Source organism: Hypanus sabinus, chromosome 9 (genome assembly GCF_030144855.1).
Source record: "Hypanus sabinus isolate sHypSab1 chromosome 9, sHypSab1.hap1, whole genome shotgun sequence".
Taxonomy (NCBI): Eukaryota; Metazoa; Chordata; class Chondrichthyes; order Myliobatiformes; family Dasyatidae; genus Hypanus; species Hypanus sabinus.
Window position 1 is genome coordinate 142,509,572 of NC_082714.1, and position 21,265 is coordinate 142,530,836.

A 21,265-nucleotide genomic window follows, 5' to 3' on the forward strand; every position below is an offset into this window, starting at 1 on the left:
AATGAAGAGGGGCACCAGGGGGTGATGATACACAGGTGAGAAGAGGTAAGAGGCCAAGGTGGGGAATAGAAGAAGAGGGGAAGAGGAGGAATTAGCTTGGTGAGAGGAATCAAAGGATAGTGCTGCAAAATTGCTTTTCAGACTTGAAGTTTATATCAAATGGTATACTGCAGGGGTAGGTGTTGGGAATTTATTGTTTGTCACTTTCTAAGTTACTAGGAAGACAAGATCTGTGTCCTGATAGTAAGTTTGCTGATCACACAAAATTTGGAGGATGTTTGCCCAAGGGTACAGAGGGACATAGGACCAGATGGCTGGTGGATTTAATTTAATCCAGAGATGGTTGAGGTAATACTGGTTGGTCATAAATGGTACACAATAGGGACCTTAGAAGCATTGATGCACAAAGAGATCTTGAGTGAAAGTTCATTGCTCTCTAAACATGACAAAATAACTGGATAGGGTAGTAATGAAGGAGTGCAGCTTAATTGCCTTCTTATGCAAGGACATCAAGTGTAAGAGTGTGTGCACATGATGTTGCAGCTGTACAAGATGTTTGTTAGGCCTCACTTGGAATACTGTGTGCAGTTCTGATCACAAAAGCAATGCGTTAGCACTCGAAGGAGTGCTGGTGGGATTCACCAGGATGTTATCCAGAACGGAGGGCTTTAGTTTCAAGGAGAGATTGGACAGCCTGGAACTGTTTTCAGTGGAACACTGGAAGCCAAGACGTGATCTTATAGAGGGTTATAAAACTACTCAGGGCATAAATCAGTAGAGAGTTAGACTTCTTCCCAAGAGATGGCACAGGGTTAAAGCAAGAGGAGAAATATTTAAAGGGGATCTGAGGGACAAGTGTTTTCATAAAGTATAAGACGGGAATTTAAAACAAACTGTCAGGGGAGGTGGCAAAGAAAGGAATCAATTAAATATTGGCAGATAGGGAGGAAATGGGCATGTTGGCCCATAACACCACAAGTCACAGGAACTGAATAAGACTATTCGGCCCATAGAGTCTGAAGCACCATTAGATCATGGCCAATTTCTTTTCACTCTCAACTACATTCTCCTGCCTTCTACCTGCAACCTTTGACACTCTTTCTAATCTAGAACCTTTCACTTTCCTCCTTAAATAGACTCAATATCTTGGCCTCCACAGCTATCCGTGGCAATGAATTCTACACATTTGCCACCATCTGACTGAAGAAATTCTTCCTCATCTCTGTTCTGAAGGGATGTCCTTCTATTCTGAACTTGTGCCCTCTAGACCCTCCCACTATGGGAAACATCCTCTCCACTTCCACTCCATTTAGGCCATGAAATACTTGGTAGGTCTCAGTCAGCATGTACAAATTGGCCAAGAGCCATGTATACTGTATATATACTCTATGACTGCACCTATTCAAAGCCCACACCACCATCTACATTGTAATCACATGAATCAAGGAACTCAAGCAATATTTGGCTCCAACTAATAATGACCGACTTTCACCATTTGGCATATATGGATGATTATTTTTTCTTAAAATAAGCGATAGAATGAGGAAGGACATACCTCCGACTGTTGCAAAAGCAGTTACATACTCTGTTGTTAACAAGGGACACGGCATTTCACGGATAAATGTTTTCAACAAGCTTGCCCCGTCATTTTGTTGAACTTTCTTCCAGTCAAAATTATTTTGGTAAAAATTTGATTCCAGATCCTGTTGCAGAGTCTGTGAACAAGGCAAAAGTACATACACTTAGGTCAAAAGATTGCTGGATGTTACTAATAGTTGGTAATTAACTTTTATCTTTTCTCTATTTTCCACCTGCTTAGCAGCACTACCTTTATTCTGGCAAGAGAACCTGAAATACGAAGAATTCCTTCAGTTTCCAAACCCTTATCTTCCAGACTGCAGAGCAACTGTGGGGAAAATTGAAATTTTGCTTTATTTTTGAGGACTGAATGTGTGCTTAACTCACTCATTTCAAACTCCTGCTGGTGAAGGAATTAACCCATCTGTATGTTGACAGGCTGCTAATATGCAGATGATCAAAATACAGACAAATGTCTCAAGATGTCATAAGAACTGCAAAACAAAATCTTAAATGACCACATTTTCTTCTGCTGCTAGATGTTATTTTTAATACTTGAAGCTCTGCGCTTTGGATTTTCTAGATGTAAGGTACTTCAAATTGTTTAGAGATTTTACATTCCATACACAGCATAAAGTGCTCATTTGTTTTTGAAATGCCCAGTGCTATAGAAGGACCCACCTCTTTAAGAAACAGTGGAACTTTGGTATTGGGTTCAATCTTCTGATCATTTTCAATCAGCTGTGTGAGCGGGACACCAAAGAGTTTATTTTCTGTTCAGAAACAAACGCTGTATTAGTACTGTGTTCCTGGTTAGACCTTCTAATGACAATTCTGCAATCTCCAATGTTATTATAACATAACATTAACTCAAATGTGGTGGGCACTATCTGCGTCTACAAACCTTCCTACTGTGAGATGATCCATGCTAAGTAAGATGAAAGAAACATCTCAGTTCTTAGTGTCCATATTTAGAGGACTATTGGGAAAGGGTTCAAGCCAAACTACATGCTTCAAATTAAGAAACTGTATTAAACCTCTGATAAACATAAGCAACTGGTGCTTCTCCACAAAGGCTTGATAAAATTTGCTAAAAACTTCCCCAAAATTTTCAATTACTCTATGCTGACCAGCGCAGCGTAATTTACTGTTCACTTGATCACACTAAATGCACACATCGTAACATCTTCACAAAATATTTTTGAGTAGAACTGAAGGAGTATGAACTTGGCACCGACCTGGTGTTTTCACTTTTGTTGCTTTGTTACGCTTCACCTCTATGTCCAAGACATCAAAGAGAGCTGTAAGCTCAATTAGTGCCAAGGTGCGTATTTTTTTCATGTCCTGCTCTGAGAGATCCTCCATCCTGGTTGTTCCAAGTTTACTCTTGTGTATTCTGAATTGCTGTTAAAACAGGCAGAACAGAGTATTTACTTAGCAGGCACAGTAATGCAACAGTATTATCAAGATCTGCTTATATAACCAAATATTATTTGATAATGACTGCCTTCATTCAATACCTTCATAGTACCTCACTGGTTGAAATAGTAAAATTGTTTTATTTACACTCCTGGTCGTTTCTAGCATCTTTAAGCCTGAGTACTTAAAACCGCAGTGAGTAAAGTAGTTCTAAATTGTCTTACTGTTTATCTCTTGCCAACTATCAGTGACAAAAAATCACTTCTCTTTGAATGGAAACACATGCAGCTGGCACTGTTTAAAAGCTGTTTGCTCTAAATGTGTTATGGTGGTCTAACTGCCATGCAAGTCCATGGGGCTGACACTAGTTAGAAACTGTTCGGCAACAGCCGCCTGTGCCAATTAAGTGGCACAGTGTCCCAAATAAGTGAAGGGAATCCTGGCTTTTTTCTCAATTACCTTGTGTTGAGTTGTCTCAAATAAGCAGCTGCCCTGTTGAACTGATGGACCAATTAACTGGAATCCACTGTACTTTCATCCCAAAGAAAAAGGAGAAGGTCAAGTGAGGAAAGTATAGCTTATCTCCCGTGAGCTCTGTATTCCATCCTAGGCCTCCTGTCATTACGAGCCAGTGGCCAAGAGCTAAGTTATCTGAAGGTGACAATGCAATTTGCTTCAAATAACTTAAAAACTGATCTAAACAAAAAAGAGTGGAATACATTTGTAATCCCTCAAGTAAGCAGATGAAAGATAAAAGATTAGCTTTATTTGTCACATGTACATTTCAATGTACGAGGCTCACTGGCTACCATCATCTGGTTTAGCCTGCCTGTTGAAATGGTGTACCGGGGAATGGCCGCTGCTGCATGCAAGCAGTTACTTGGAGCCACAGGTGAGATCTGACTGTCCAGTGGGGTCTAAAGGTGAATGAGCTGCCCCAGAATGGACATGATAAGCCTCTTCACCAGAGGCATTAACCCTCCTTGTATACCCCATACACCACCGCAGAGGCAACATGAATGCCTCCATTGATAACTATTAGGAACTAATACACAGTTTTATAGTATTGTAATAGCACTGGTAGTGTTTCAATTTGTTTAGCACTTCATTTAGTACATAATTTGTTACTCAGTTAAATGGTAGTTTGTCTTCTTTTATATCTTTCTCCACAAAACTTTAACTAATCGGCCAAAATGTATTGGACCCAATGAATCCCAATTGGCCAATATCCACTGTATTTTTCTTCCTTTACTTCCACTGCATATTTCTTCCTTACCAAGTGGATTTTTAAAAGTGCTTTCTACAGAGCAAGGCAATGCCTAAATTTAACACACAGTATATTTATTTTTAAAGAAAATCATGATTCAAATGCCTACATTACTGAATTACAACTCCCTTCTGTGCACAACATAGTGACTGATTCAAAGTGAGAACAATAGTTTCTCTCTGATAATAAGTAAGCGTTCAGCATTAAAGAGCTGTTGAGTTTTTGTTTAAGTTGCTCTCTGAACAAGTACAGGGAAAATAAGAAAAAATACTTACAGGCAAAGTTCCATCATCCTTTTGCTTCCTCTCTTTGCAAAAGTACATTCTATTTCGTAAAATCTGCGCTTGTTCAGAATAAGAAACATCAGAAAATAACATTTCCTTTTTGGAAAGTTCATATTGCCCTGGTGATGAATTCCCATGTTCATCAGAACAAGCTGGAGAAAAATAAGGCAAAATAAATAAAATAAATTCAGTGTCAATATCAATGGGCTTTTGCAAAATAGTTCTGTAAGCAAAGACAGATATCCAGCAGCAAAAGTTCTGGCATGACTAAGTTTAAGTTCTAACCATAATACACTTGTTTCAAGCAAAAAGGATTAACATGCAAACATAAGAAAACACATGTGAGGAGGAGGAGTACTTGACCCCTCAAGCCTACTCTGTCACTCAATATGACCATTGCCGATCCAATTACACATTCTTGTCCAACTACAGGAACTTTTCAATCCCCTATTAATGAAGAACCTGTTGACCTCTGCCAGAAAAAATATACAAAGCCAATGCCTTTGAGAGAGAAAAAAAGCTGAGAAGACTCACAATTCTGACAGGAAAAATTCCACTCTGTCTTAAATAAGCAACCAAAATTAAATTCATGAAATACACTTAAGACATGTCTCATTTCCTACATTTTGAGCATTTCTTATTTCAAAAAAAATTTAGATTTCCATTTATTTTTTAAATTGCCATTAGAGAATGTTAGAGAAGTTGTTTTTCCATTTCCATAGACACAGAAAATAAGATGAGTGAAATACTATTTATGAATCTGAGGACCAATATTATACAGTACCGTAACTGAGCAATAGACTGAAGTAGCTGCTTCCATGGGAATATTCTCTCCCTCCTCGAAAAACACTCTAACATTCTATCTTTATGCTGTCTGGGACTTCCCATGTAAATATATTCAAACTGGAAGAATTGAGGCACTTAAAGAATAAACTTAATGAATTTGCAAAAGTTAATGTGTGGCATCTCATCTGGGTGGATTAATGGTGATACATTTGTCAAATAATATTTCATAGTAATTTTGGCACTCTAATTGATAACACATGGTTATGACTGGAGAAAATATGAGGGAGTAAGTTTACTAGCAAAAATAATTATGCAGACTGTTCTAGTCTTCAAACACAAGTCCTCATGGTGCAGCTGGTGAAAAGTGAAAAATATGTATTTCCATTTAAATGAAAGAAAAAAAACAAATTACAATTCCATAAAAAATAAAAATACTAAAACCAAAGTAAGCCTGAAACAGTACACTCATTTCTGATGGAATTAAAAACAGGCCTAAAAATCTAGATGGAGAGCTGATTTCACAACAAGGCAGATTCATGCAGCCATTCATTCAACCACTAAGAGATCACAATACTGTGAGCAACATAACAAAAGCAGACACGACTTTTAAAAAAAACTGAAATATTCTCTTGCAAAGCTAATAACCATATAACAATCACAGCACGGAAACAGGCCATCTCGGCCCTCCTAGTCCGTGCCAAACTCTTAATCTCACCTAGTCCCACCTACCCGCACTCAGCCCATAACCCTCCACTCCTTTCCTGTCCATATATCTATCCAATTTTACCTTAAATGACACAACTGAACTGGCCTCTACTACTTCTACAGGAAGCTCATTCCACACAGCTATCATTCTCTGAGTAAAGAAATACCCCCTCGTGTTTCCCTTAAACTTCTGCCCCCTAACTCTCAAATCATGTCCTCTCGTTTGAATCTCCCCTACTCTCAATGGAAACAGCCTATTCACGTCAACTCTATCTATCCCTCTCAAAATTTTAAATACCTCGATCAAATCCCCCCTCAACCTTCTACGCTCCAATGAATAGAGACCTAACTTGTTCAGCCTTTCTCTGTAACTTAATTGCTGAAACCCAGGTAACATCCTAGTAAATTGTCTCTGCACTCTCTCTAATTTATTGATATCTTTCCTATAATTTGGTGACCAGAACTGCACACAATATTCTAAATTTGGCCTTACCAATGCCAATGCTGAAAAGTTACACAAAAGTGAAAGCGGCATGAATGGGACAAAAATCCAGGAATACCTTAATTCAAAAGAAATCCAATTTCAGTCCCAAAACACTGAAAACAAACTTAATTCTGACGAGGAAATATAGGAATGAGACCAAAACAAGAAGTTGAAAATACAAGTTCATTTTGGATGGCAAAGGTTTTAGTGAATGGAAAGTGCAAAGTGCTAGCCTGTACTTTGGATGATTAAAAGGAAGTTTCAATTCCCCCTCTGAATTCTGACCGAATTTCCCATATAAATGGGAACGGAGCAAGTATATTAGTATTGATACCCCACCTCGCCACTCTTCTTCAAAGGGAAGAGGGGAATAAAACCAAAAAAAAAAGAGTCAAAGTGCTCTTTAGTAGATTGGGGTCTTTTTTGTCCAATAATAGTGACATTTACAACTGACAGACAGCAGAGAAGTTCTTCCTGGTCAATAATATCATACACTAATGGTAGCCATTTTGGTTTGAGTACAAAAATTAATTTCTTTTTGGGGCACACTACTGCCACTATATTGTTTTAAACACTTTCAACCAAGGTTGAACTTGTTCCATTGCAATACACCAATGGAGAAAATGGGCGATAACTCTTCTAACAACAGAAAATGTCAAAACTGAACTTCAGTAATCTTTATTGACTAACTACTGCAGAAAATAAAGTCAGAAAATTAAGATTAGTATTCATTTGTAAAGCAAGAGAATTTAGGATTATGGGAAAAGGCAGTATTTGATTAGACTGTTTAATTATTACTTTCCTTGCAGCTTAACAATTAATTACCTGCTTGTATTTTATAAAATTATTTACACACACATAACTTCTTGGTATGTTTCTTAGTGGTCACAGTGTGGTGACCCACTTTACAGTGCACTCGAACCGGCTCACAAAATGGCGCACGCCGGCAGAGAGGCCGGCCCCAAAAAGAGCGCCAGACCTCCAGCAAGGGGAAAAGCCCGCGCGTGGGAAGGGGCTGTGAATATGCGCCCCCTATAGCATTCCCGCCCGGGGAGGGTGGAAACAGGAAGGCTTAAAAGCGAGGCCACGAAGTTTGAATAAATCTTTTACGCAACTGCAACTCACCGTCTGCGTGTTGTTATTCCAGCGCTGTGTGTAGCACACCGCTACAATTGGTGTCCCCGACGGCCTAAATGATACTTGGACCAAAGATGAATGATGCCGCATCTGTTCATGCAGTTTCGTTAAAACTGTCAAGCTTCTGGTCACTGCAACCTTACCCATGGTTCCAACAAGCAGAAGCCCAATTCCGCATTCGGCAGATAACCTCGGATTCCACACGTTACTACTACGTGGTGAGCTCCCTCGACCAGGAGACAGCAACCCAGGTTGAGGAGTTCATACAGTCGCCCCCGGAGGATGGCAAATACACAGCTTTCAAAGCCCTGCTCATAAGGACTTTTGGACTCTCACAGCGCGAGCGAGCTGCCCGCTTACTGCACCTGGATGGTTTGGGAGACAGGCCGCCGTTGGCATTAATGAACGAGATGCTGTTCCTGGCCGGAGGTCACAAGCCCTGCCTCATGTTTGAGCAGGCATTCCTAGAGCAGCTGCACGAGGACATACGCCTGCTGCTGTCCGACGCGGATTTCAGCGAGCCAGCCCCGGAAGGTGACAGCCTAGGTAGATGTGCTGTGGAAAGCCAAGGAGGAGAGTGGGGCGTCCGTCGCACAGATCACCAAGCCACGCGCCCAACAGCAGACCAGACCAGGCCTGGCAGCAGAGCCCATAAAACCCAGAGGCAGGAGTGCGGAGGCCAACAAACAATGGTGCTTCTACCACCAGCTGTGGGGCACAGAAGGCCACTGCTGTAGCCGGCCCTGCAACTTCCCAGGAAACGCCAGGGCCAGCCGCCGCTGATAACTACGGCGGCTGGCCATCAGGATAGCCTCCTGGATGTCTGGGACAAACAGTCGGGACGCCGCTTTTTGGTCGACACTGGGGCTGAGATCAGTGTCTTACCTCCGACAAGTTACGACACCCGCAACAGAGAACCGGGTCCCACCCTGAGGGCCACAAATGGCAGCACAATACGGACCTATGGCATCCATATGGTGCAAGCTCGCAGCCTGCTGGTCGACCTGCAAGGGAAGAGACTAGTCCATGCCAAGACATCTCAAACGTTCTCCCTGGCTGAAGCCAAGTTGCCAGCCCCACACCTGGCCTCCATCACGCTGTCCAACAACGAATTCACCCAAGTCCTGGCCGACTTCCCATCAGTTCTGGCACCGCAGTTCACGGCAGCCATGCCCAGACATGGAGTACAGCACCACAGCCCGACCCAGGGACCACCCCTCCATGCCCGTGCTCGAAGGCTTCCCCCAGACAAGCTCTGACTGGTGAAGGAGGAGTTCATGAGGATGGAGGAATTGGGGATCATACAGCAGTCCAACAGCCTGTGGGCTTCCCCCCTGCACATGGTGCCCAAAGCAACAGGGAACTGGAGACCATGCGGCGACGACCGCAGACTGAACGAGGCTACAACACCAGACCGCTACCCTGTGCCACACATTCAGGACTTTGCAACAAACCTGCACGGTGCAAGGATCCTTTCCAAGGTAGACCTAGTCCCGGGATACCATCAAATCCCGATGCATCCAGACGACATCCACAAAACAGCAGTCATCACTCCGTTCGGCCTTCTCAAATTCCTCCGAATGCCATTCGGCCTAAAGAATGCCACACAGACATTCCAGCGGCTCATGGACGCGGTGGGACGCCACCTGGTCATTGCATTCATCTATTTGGACGACATCCTCATAACCAGCAGCAGTCGTCAGGAGCATCTGTCCCACCTCCGTCAACTCTACGCCCGACTGAGTGAATACTGCCTGACAATCAACCCAGCCAAATGCCAGTTTGGACTCCACACCATCAACTTCCTGGGCCACAGGATTACTAAAGACAGGGCAACCCCTCTGCCCACCAAGGTAGACGTGTGGTCCGCCACTTCCCCCGACCCAACATAATCAAAGACCTGCAGGAATTCATGGGTATGGTGAATTTCTACCACCGCTTCCTCCTCTCAGCAGCTCAAATCATGCGTCCCCTGTTCGCCCTGATGTCGTGTAAGGGCAAGGACATTACCTGGGACGAAGAGGCTGCAGCCACTTTCATTAAAACCAAAGAAGCCTTGGCAAACACCACGATGCTAGTGCACCCCAGAACGGACGTCCCTACCACCCACACAGTGGATGCATCTAACAGGGCAGTCGGTGGAGTGTTGGAACAACTCGTCAAGGGTCATTGGCAACCCCTGGCGTTCTTCAGCAAACACCTACGACCACCCGAACTCAAATACAGTGCTTTCGACCAGGAGCTGTTGGCACTATACCTGGAAATCCAGCATTTCAGGTACTTCTTAGAAGTTAGGCCCTTCACTGCATTCACGAACCACAAACCGCTTACCTTTGCATTCACAAAGGTGTCCGATCCCTGGTTGTCCCGCCAGCAGCGACGTCTGTCCTACATCTCCGAACACACGACAGACATCCGGCATGTCTCAGGAAAGGGCAACGTCGTGGCGGACGCACTATCCAGACCTACCATCCAGGCCCTGTCCCGGGGGGTGGACTATGCAATGCTGGCGGAGGCACAGCAGGCAGACGATGAGATACCTAGCTACAGAACTGCAGTCTCCGGTTTGCAGCTCCAAGACTTCCCCTAGGCTCAGGTGAGAGGACCCTACTGTGTGACATAGCTACTGGCCAACCTCGCCCCATCGTCCCGGCAGCCTGGTGGCGGCGAGTTTTCAACACTATTCACAACTTACTGCACCCCTCCATCAGGACAACCGTCTGGATGGTCTCCAACAGGTTCGTTTGGCAAGGACTCCGGAAGCAGGTCAGTGAATGGGCCAAAACGTGCATGCAGTGCCAAACAGCCAAGGTGCAGCGGCATACCAAAGCCCTGCCACAGCAGTTCCACCACACCTGCTGGCGTTTCGACCACATTCATGTGGATAATGTGGGGGCCCCGCCTGTGTCACGAGGAGTGTGGCACTTCCTCACTATCGTAGACCGGTTCACAAGATGGCCAGAGGCAGTCCTGCTCACCGACACCACCTCCGAATCCTGCGCCCGAGCACTGATTGCAACCTGGGTATCTGGCTTTGGTGCACTGGCCCACATTACCTCCAACAGAGACACCCAGTTCACCTCCAGCCTGTGGTCAGCTATGGCCAGCCTTTTGGGAACACAGCTACACCACACAACTGCCTACCACCCACAGTCGAACGGACGAGTGGGACGCTTCCACCGTCACCTGAAGTCGGCTCTCATGGCCCACCTGAAAGGGCCCAACTGGGCGGACGAACTTCCCCGGGTCCTGCTCAGAACCCGCACGGTGCCCAAAGAGGATCTGCACACCTCGTCGGCCGAGTTGGTGTACGGCGCACCCCTGGTCGTCCCAGGGGAGTTCATACCAGCCCCAAGGGGGCAAGAGGAAGAACCCGCAGCAGTCCTGGGCAGACTACGCGAGAGGCTCGGTGACCTGGCCCCCATACCCACTTCACAGCATGGATAGAGCCCGACCTGCATATCCAAAGACCTGCTGCACTGTAAGTTTATTTTTGTACGATGGGGTGGACATCGGGCACCGCTACAGCAGCCCTACGAGGGGCCATTTAAGGTGATCAGGAACAACGGGTCCACGTTCGTGCTGGACATTGGGGGGAAAGACGAGATTTTCACAGTGGACTGACTCAAATCGGCCCATGTGGACTTGGAGCAGCCGGTCGGAACTCAGGCACCACGGCACAGAGGCAGACCTCCCAAACAGAGGCCGACTCAGACTGTGGACATTGGGGGTGGGGGGGGGGGTGTATCGCCAGTTGTGGGGGGGGGTGATGTGATGACCCACTTTCCAGCGCACTCGAACCGGCTCATAAAATGGCGTGTACCGGCAGAGAGGCCGGCCCCAAAAAGGGTGCCAGGCCTTCTTCACCAGCAAGGGGAAAAGCCCACACGCGGGAAGGGACTGTGAATATGTGCCCCATACAGCATTCCCGCCAGGGGAGGGCGGAAACGGGAAGGCTTAAAAGTGAGGCCGCGAAGTTTGAATAAATCTTTTACGCAACTGCAACTCACCGTCTGCGTATCGTTATTCCAGCGCTGTGTGTAGCATACCACTACAACAGTATGTATATGCAGTTGCTCAGTGTGTTCCCAGTGGTTACAGTTCTGGAAAGTTTTGGAGGCTTCTTTGCTGTTATTTAAATAGGAGCTATCTGATTTGTTAACTCTTACCTACAAACTTTAACAGAATACTTCTTACCTATGGGTATTAAAAAAATGCTAACCACGTGGCACCACCGTATTTGCTTCTTCTCTCCCTTCCATTACTTGCCTCTGCTCCTGTTACTGTCAGGTTTCTATTTTCTTTGTTCCGTTAACACTTAATAAAACAATTGTGAAGCAACAAGTTTTCTGCCTCCTTTCTGACTTCCAAAAGAATCTTAAATTAAAAACATCAGAATCCAACAGCAGGTATGTAGACAAAAGAGTCCACAGCCAGATCATCTTTGCTGAATGGAGGAGCAGGCTCAGTGGACCAGATGGCCGTCTCCTGCTTCTTGTAAGTTCCTATGTTCTTATAAATTCACCATTCCACTCTTCAAGGTAAACATCTGATAAAATGAAATGCAATATTACCTTCATGTTTGTCGTCTCCTGGAAGCATCTGCTCAAGTTGTTGATCTTGTTGTAATGGGGAAAGAACAGAACCATGCTTGTTTCGATGCTCAGAATCACTGCCCTAAAAGAAGCAAATTACAGAAAGTTAGTATGCATTTTGTATTTTATGTATATACTGTGCTATCATAAAAGCATGCACAACATCAACGGCTGGGACGATACTGGAAAATATTCTGAAGGACAGAGTCAATGATCACTTGGAAAATCGGGGACTAATCAGAGACGGCTAACATAGCGTTGTCAAGGGAAGATACAGTCTGAATAATTTAATTCAATTGTTTAACGTGTATCAATGAGGGCAGGGCAGTGGATGGGATTACAGGGACTTTAGCAAAACCTTTGACAATGTTCAACATGCAGGGCTGGTTCGAAATGTTGGGGTCCCTAGAATCCACAGCAAGTCAGCAAATTGGATCCAAAACTGACTTCACAAGGAAAGACAAAGGATGATGTGGTAATTGTTATTTTTGAGATTGGATGTCTATGACTGGTAGTATCTCACCAGTACTGGGACCCCTGTTGTATGTAATACATGTTAATGAGTTGGATGTCGATAATGGGAAGAATAAGACCGTAAGACATAGGAGCAGAATTAGGTCATTCAGCCCATTGAGTCTGCTCCACCATTCCATCATGACTGATCCCAGATCTCACTCAACCCCATACACCTGCCTTCTCACCATATCCTTTGATGCTTTAACCAATCAGGAAACTATCAACTTCCACCTTAAATATACCTATGGTCTTGGCCTCCACTGCAGTCTGTGGCAGAGCATTCCACAGATTCACTACTCTGGCTAAAAACAATTCCTCCTTACCTCTGCTCTAAAAGGCCACCCCTCAATTTTGAGGCTGAGCCCTCTAGTTCTGGATATCTCCTCCATAGGGAACATCTTCTCCACATCCATCCTATCTAGCCCTTTCAACATTCGGCAGGTTTCAATGAAATCCCCACGTATTCTTCTAAGTTCCAGTGAGTACAGGCTCAAAGCTGCCAAACATTCCTCGTAGGTTAACCCCTTCGTTCCCAGAATCACTCTCGTGGACTTCCTCTGGACTCTCTCCAATGACAACACATCCTTTTTAAGATATGGGGCACAAAACTGTTGACAAGACTCCGTGCAGCCTGATTAGTGTCTTATAGATGCTCAGCATTATCTCCTTGCTTTTATATTCTACTCCCCTTGATATAAGTGCCAACATTGCATTTGCCTTCTTTACCGCAGACTCAATCTGTAAATGATCTGTCTTGAAGTCTTGCATGATGACTCCTAAATCCCTCTGCATCTCTGATGTTTGAACCTTCTCCCCATTTAGATAATAGCCCACGTTATTGTTTCTTTTACCAAAATGCATTAACATATATTTCCTAATAATGTATTCCATCTGCCACTTCTTTGCCCATTCTTCTAATTTGTCTAAGTCCTGCTTCCTCAGCACTACTTATCCCTCCATCTATCTTCGTATCATTTGCAAAGTTTCCCACGAAGCCATCAATTCCATTATCCAAATCACTGATAAAAAACGTGAAAAGTAGTGGTCCCAATACTGACTCCTGAGGAACACCACTAGTCACTCGCAGCCTCCTCCCTGTCAGCCATTCCATTATTCATGCCAGCATCTTTCCTGTAATATCATAGGATTTTATCTTGTTAAACAGCCTCATGTGTGGCACCTTATCAAATGCCTTCCAAAAATCTAAGTAAATGACATCCACTGCCCCTCCTTTGTCCACCTTTCTTGTTACTTCCTCAAAGAACTCTAACACATTTATCAGGCAAAATTTCACTTTACAGAAACCATAATGACTTCGACATTTTATCATTAACCTCCAGATACCCTGAACCTTGATCAGTGAGTTTGTAGATGACACAAAGATTAGTGCAGTTATTGATAGTTTGGAAGTACTCAGGCTGGAGTGAGATAAGCAGTGTTAGTGAGATGAGCTGAAAGATGGCAACTAGAGTTTAATCCAGACAAATATAAGGTGATGCATTTTGTTAATACTATTGAGTCTTAAAAATATAGCATGAATGTGCTACTGAGTACTGAGAAACAGAGGAACCTTGTAGTACACCCAAACAGATCCTTGAAGCTGACAACACAAATGGATAATGTGGCAAGGAAAGATTCCAGGATATTGGCCTTGATTAGTCAGGGAATGATATAGAAGTGGGAAAATTCTACCCCAACTTTATAAAACCTCAGACAGACCTCAGATTCAATATTACATGTTTACTCAGGCAAAGACATGACTGTGCTTGAGAGGTTGCCTAGGATGTTGTAGCTCTGCTGAGATTGAAGACACTGGGTCTATTCTCCCTGGAGCGGAGGAGGTGAAATGGGAAATAACCGAAGTACAAGAAATGATGAGAGGTACAGATAAAGAAGACTACAAGAAACTTTTCCCTATGTCAATAATGGATAAAACTATAAGGTAGAGCTTTAAGGTAAGGAGAAACAAATTGAGAGTGGATATGAAGGGGACCTTATTCATTCAGAGAGTGGTAGGTACCTGGAATGCACTGCCTGAATTTGGTTGAAGCTGGGATGCAGACAGTCTTTAAGAAGTGTCTAGATGAACACTTGAATTGCCAAGGCATCGACAGCCATGGACCAAGTGTTGGGAAGTGGAATTAATGTGGAACGTGCCCATCGGTTAGTGTGGATGTATTTTCATGTTGTACAATTCTATGAATCCAAAACTAAAAAATATTTATAGAACTGTAAAAACAATATTTAGGAGGCAGAATCTTTTTATGCTGATCTTGGATGTTATTCCATTCAAACTGTTGCATTTTTAATAGAATACACAGCTGCTTATTATTGTTATTGCACAATCTAGTACCCCAGTGCAAGCGTACAATAATAATCAGCCACATTCAGTCGGTTGCTCAAAATCTTCATCAGGATTACTATAAATGCTTTGTTTAGGAATGTTCAAGTTTGTGGATTACGTATCCCTATGAGTAACGGGCAACAGCAGAAATTTTACTTTCTAAAAATTGACTTTAGTTAGTTCACACAAACTCCAGGCATTATGTGCAAAGTAGGAAATGCACAAGATTTGATTCCTAGTCTATCCTAATCTCAGCCAAGGTAAGATTGGACTACTTTAATGACTTTAAAGACTCCTCACTGAAAGGTCAAGTCTTTGGAATTTCTGCAGTTGATCATCAACCAGGATTGTCTGGGGCAAAAAATGTGTGGGAAACAGGCTCAATTGGATGTCTGCCCAAAATGTTGCTGATTCTAAAATAAAGTTAAAATCTGGGTCAAAGAACAAAGAACAATACAGTACAGGCCATTCAGCTCACAATGTTGTGCCGACCCTTAAACCCTGCCCCCCCCCCCACCCCATATAACCCTCTACCTTAAATTCCTCCATATACCTGTCCAGTAGTCTGGAGGATTTTAAGGTGGATCCAGAAGTTTAATAACCAAGCATGAAGTTCACACTCAGTAAATGGGGGGGGAGACATAGTACAAGTGGGCCAGGAAAATAATCAAAATTTTTGCCTCAGATTACTTTCCTGGTATGTACCAGTGAACAGGTACTACTTCAGAAGGAAGTCAGCTTTTACCCGTATTCTTTCAAATAAACTGAATATAGCTGGTTTAGTAAATTTCTATGACTCTCTATTAGACAATTCTCTGGTACTTGGCTGAAGAACTCAGGACAATACTCCCAGAGGTAGCCATTCATGAGCGATTCATTTGAATAACCGTTCCTCATCTGACCTTCCATTTTTGCTGCAGGACTTCAACGGATAATAACACACAAAATGCCTTAGATTTGAATTTCACTTTTGACATGTTCCAGTCTTCTCAAGTTCTCTGGCCAAAGGTAGAATTCTGATAAATCTAACCGAAGTGTTGTCCACCCACGATCATTTAGTTTCAGTCTATGCTGAACCTTAGTGGTCAGTGGTGACACTCACATCTTATTTAATTCCCTTCAATTCATTTTCCAACAACAATCAATCATGGAAAGCAAGAGCCAAGGCCTGGAGGGAAAGGGTCTAGTTGGAGGCCTCCAATTGTATCTTATCAGGATCAACCTAGTAAATAAAAAATTGTAATCAAATCATGAATGCATTTTTGAAGTGATGCTTGTGTCAAATGTTCCCTATTTAACTGAAACCACTATACTGTAAAACTGAAGAAATGTCCATGGAATAATGTCAAAGTACTACATGAAAGTCTACCTTCACCAGTTCTCTCATAACTCCATGAAGCAACCCTACTAACCCACCCCCAACCACTCATGGCAATGGTAGAAATGCATTGTTAATGAGTTAGGTATAGGAGCACAGGAAGTCTATCAACTGGAAATTCTAAGTGCCAAATGTGAACATCAAACAAGGGCTCAATATAGAGGCATCATGGTCACTACAAAATGAAAACAAGAGCATTCCGTCATGTAGGATGCAGGGTATTGATCCAAAATACTGACAATTCCTTCTCCACCCCCTTGCCTGAGACACTGCTTTACCCAAGTTCCTCTAGCAGGCTGGCTGCTGCTCCTCATTCCAGCAGCTACAATTTCTTGTGTCTCCATTCAATCTATCATCGTCCAACCACCTAATGAGGTGAAGAGAAGAGGTGGAGATTGACATTACCAAGGATATGCAAGAACATGTTCCAACAGTCAGACATTCTTGGGTACTTTGGGATCAGTGTAGCAGTACTGGCAAGAAAGTGGAAGAAATCCAGGGCAGAGGAGACACAAAGTTATTTTGCAAGTAACATTCCTTAACATTCTTGATAGCACCAAATTTCCTGGGCAATACCAAGACCAGGCATCCAACATTGAGAAGAGCTTAAAACTTTATAAAATCCAAACAATTAAATGGATTCACAACTTTTTTCAGGAGGGTTTCATTTGCCTGAACAAAATTACAATTGTGCTCACAACAAGCCTTAAGTATTGTGCAAACATGGAGTGTAAGTGAGGCAAAAGTCACTGTCAATATTTTACTATTCCACTCCCTTCTCTCCCATTAGACATATACCAATTAAAAAGCTAAACGCAGGCCATGTTAGTTTTTAAAGCAGCTTTACAAATGAATTAAAACTTTTGTAATTGGTTAATAATAGATAATTGAGACTTACTGAAAACTTCTGTCCTTGAAAAACATCCCTGACATCACGTACAGGTTGTTTGCTCTTTACCCGCAAAGACAAAGTATAGCTGTTGACTCTGCGCTGTACTGCTGCTGACTGAGTACGTGTTAGAGTAGAAAGCAGAAATATACTGTCATCATCTTGACTGTTTTCATTGATAAGAGTGGACAACCCAGTATCCTTCAGCCAATCAGCATCCAGCTCCGCATCTATAAAGGAAAAACAGAAGTATTTAAATTTAACAATAGACTACAAGTTACCCAGACCAAATCTATGTGGGGTGAACTTTGCATGAAATTACGGTAAGATCCTCATGAAAGTATAAGCAAATAGGTGTTTCCCACACATGCAGGCCCAAGAATTCTTCTTTGTGGACTGATGCTTGCCCAAGTTATTTTGATTATGCTCCAACAAAGCATTTTTTGTAGAGTCTAGTTTCAGAGCATAAACTTGCAATGGATCTCCATCACTGACGATGAGGAATCCAAGCAAGCAACCTGCATTAAGTTGGTCCCAGCACAAAGTTCTTCCTGGATTTCAATTGAAGAGAATGGATACCTAAACAAAAGTTAAACGTGATTGATTTGGTTTTTTTTTTGGGGGGGAGGGATAGTTTAATGTTTTAGTTTATTAATTATTTGGATTTTTAAATAATTTATACTTTTCAGATAGGTGATGTAACTACTGTAGGTGAGATTGAATACGAAATTTTTCGTAAGTTTCTGTTATGTTTTGTAACTCCAAAATATAAAACTAATTAAAAGAAAAATACAGAGCTGGGAGATGGGTGTCTTAATTTTGTTTTACTTTTAGCCTAGCATGCACTTATGACATAGCAGTATAATGACATATGCTATTCATATACTTTTACATATACAGGTGTCACCTGCTTTACAAATGTTCGCTTTATGCCACTTTGCTTTTACAAAAGACCTACATTAGTAACCTGTTTTCTCATTACAAAGAGGATTTTCACTTCCACAAACATTTTTCCCATATAAATTAATGGTTCTTTGCTTTACGCCATTTCGGCTTAAGAAAGTTTCATAGGAACACTCTACCTTTGTAAACCGGGGGGACACCTGTAATCCATAATTTGTCAAAGAGATTTGTCACAGTGCTGAACAGAAGTATATTCCAGTTAAAAGTAAGAACAGTAAGGGTGGGGAGAGCCAGGTTTGGGTAACTAAGGAAATAACAGAAGGCATCAAACTAGAAGCTCCTGAATACAAAGCCGTCAAGAGTAGTGGGAAACTGGAAGATTGGGAAAACTTTAAAAAGCAGCAAAGTTCCACTAAGTGAGCAATAAAGAAAGGGAAGCTAGATTATGAAACTAAACTAGCACAAAATGGATAGTAAATGTATTCATAATTACATAAAGCAAAGAAGGATGGCTAAAGTGAATGTAAATCCCTTACAGGACGAGAAGGGGGAATTGATATTGGGTAATGAGGGAATGGTCGAAACTTTGAATGACTATTTTGTGTCAGTTTTCACGGTAGAGGACACATCGAACATGCCAAAGAGAGATGTTATGGATGTGATGGGAGGTAAGGACCTCAATATAATAGCCATCACTAAAGAGGCAGTGCTGAGAAAACTTGTGGGCCTGAAGATAAATAAGTCCCCTGGTCCTGATGGAATGCATCCCAGGGTACTGAAAGAAATTGCAGAAGTTATGGTAGAGGCTTTGGTAATAATTTAACAAATTTCTCTGGATTCTGGGCAGGTCCCGGCAGATTGGAAGACAGTGAATGTCACACCACTATTCAAAAAAGGATGTAGGTAACTGTAGGCCGGTTAGTTTAACATCTGTAGTTGGGAAAATGCTTGAAGGAGGCATCCGGAAAAAAATAGATCCATCAGACAGACGTAGGATGGATTCTGCAAAGGTAGGCCCGGTTTGAAAAACTGACTGGTGTTTTTTGAGGATATAGTGAGCACAATGGATATAGGGGAATAGATGGATGTTATTTACTTGGATTTCCCAAAGGCATTCGATAAGGTGCTACATAAAAAGCTTATCCACAAGATAAGGACACATAAGGTTGGGGGTTAAGTATTAGCATGGATAGAGGATTGGTTAGCTAACAGAAAGCAGAGAGTTGGGATACATGGGTGTTTCTCTGGTTGGCAATTCTTGGTGGGTGGTGTGCCACAGGGGTCGGTGTTGGGCCTGCAACTGTTCACGATATACATTAATGATCTGGAAGAGGGGACCGAGTGCAATGTATCTAAGTTTGCTGATGATACTAAACTGAGTGGAAAAGCAAATTGTGCAGAAGATGCAGAGAGTCTGCAGAGATATAGATAGGTTAAGTGAGTGGGCAAGGGTCTGGTAGATGCAGTACAATGCTGGTAAATTTGAGGTCATCCACTTTGGAAGGAAAGATAAAAAAGCAGATTATTATTTAAATAGTAAAAAATTACAGCATGCTGCTGTGCAGAGAGACTTGGGAGTACTTGTGCATGAATCACAAAAGATCGGTTTGCAGGTGCAGCAGGCTATCAAGAAAGCAAATGGAATGTTGTTCTTCATTGCTAGAGGGATTGAGTTTAAAAGAAGGGAGGTTATGCTGCAACTGTACAGGGTACCGGTGAGGCCGCACCTGGAGTACTGCGTGCAGTTCCGGTCTCCTTACTTGAGTAAGGATATAATGACTTTGGAGGCAGTGCAGAAGAGGTTCACCAGGTTGATTCCAGAGATGAGATGGTTAGACTATGAGGCGAGATTGAGTCAACTGGTACTGAAATCACTGGAATTCCAAAGATTGAGAGGTGATCTTATAGAAACATACAGAACTATGAAAAGCATAGATAAGATAGAGCAGGAAAGTTGATTCCACTGGTAGGTAAGACTAGGATTAGGGGACATAGCCTCAAGAATCAGGGAAGTAGATTTAGGACTGAGATGAGGAGGAACTGCTTTTCCCAGAGAGTGGTGAAGCTATGGAATTCTCTGCCCAATGAAGTAGTGGAGGCAACCTCAGTTAATATATTTAAGACAAGTTTGGATAGATTTTTGCATAGTAGAGGAATTAAGGGTTATGGGGCAAAGGCGGAGAGGAGTCCAGGGCCAGATCAGCCAGAATCTTATTGAATGGCGGAGCAGGCCCAACAGGCCAGATGGCCGACTCCTGCTCCTATTTCTTATGTTTCTTATACAGCTCCAACTACAATATGCAAGAGGGTCAGGAAATGTGACACTCTTTGTAGAGACTAATCCCAAATAGAACTTTATGCTCGACGAGCTATTCTTAGAACATATGTAGAGAGAGAATACAACAAGCTCCTTTTACCATAACAGAAGGAAGGACTTGATGCCTGTCCAAAAAAAATTCTTCAGCATGGCACGTAATGAACAAATTTTGTAAGCAATGAAATAATGTGACTTGTTCTGTAGCTTGTGTATGAATGTGCTCTATTTTGTATTTACAAATTTTAAAACAGAATATATTTTGAAGGGAAAAAAATCTACCCAACACTTTTGCAGGCTTCGCACACAATCATTACTACCTCTTGCCTCGGTAGTGACTACGCCCTACATTCTCCTTATCTTAACCACTTACCTCCATGCAGGCCCAACCACAGTTTGCAGAGCTGACACCTCTCCCCCCCCCCCGCCTCCATCCTTTAATCTACCAACACAACTCCACTGCAACCAGCAACTTAAAAAATTGAGCCCCTCATACCACTTCGTCCAATTATAATAACATGACAGAACAAGTCAGCAGCTCTTTCAATTTTTTATGTGGGTTGTCCACAGTGATGAAAGTTGAAACCGTGATGTTAAATGAGCCAAGCAAAAATGACAAACCAAAATAAAATATAGTCCAAGTCGATAGCAACCCACAAAGGCTCC

General features: G+C 42.7%; 1 protein-coding gene across 5 annotated transcripts in view; it reads right to left on the minus strand.

Moving 5' to 3' along the window:
* LOC132399865 (rho GTPase-activating protein 18) overlaps positions 1–21,265 on the minus strand; it is a 133,254-nt gene that overhangs the window by 16,215 nt on the left and 95,774 nt on the right. For all 5 annotated transcript variants that reach the window (XM_059980715.1, XM_059980716.1, XM_059980714.1 and 2 more), the window contains 7 exons: positions 17,392–17,612; positions 12,235–12,337; positions 4,540–4,700; positions 2,817–2,982; positions 2,260–2,351; positions 1,829–1,906; positions 1,556–1,715 (listed from right to left, as the gene is read on the minus strand). In XM_059980715.1, the coding sequence (XP_059836698.1) occupies positions 1,556–1,715; positions 1,829–1,906; positions 2,260–2,351; positions 2,817–2,982; positions 4,540–4,700; positions 12,235–12,337; positions 17,392–17,612 (981 nt within the window). The remainder of the gene's footprint in view (positions 1–1,555; positions 1,716–1,828; positions 1,907–2,259; positions 2,352–2,816; positions 2,983–4,539; positions 4,701–12,234; positions 12,338–17,391; positions 17,613–21,265) is intronic.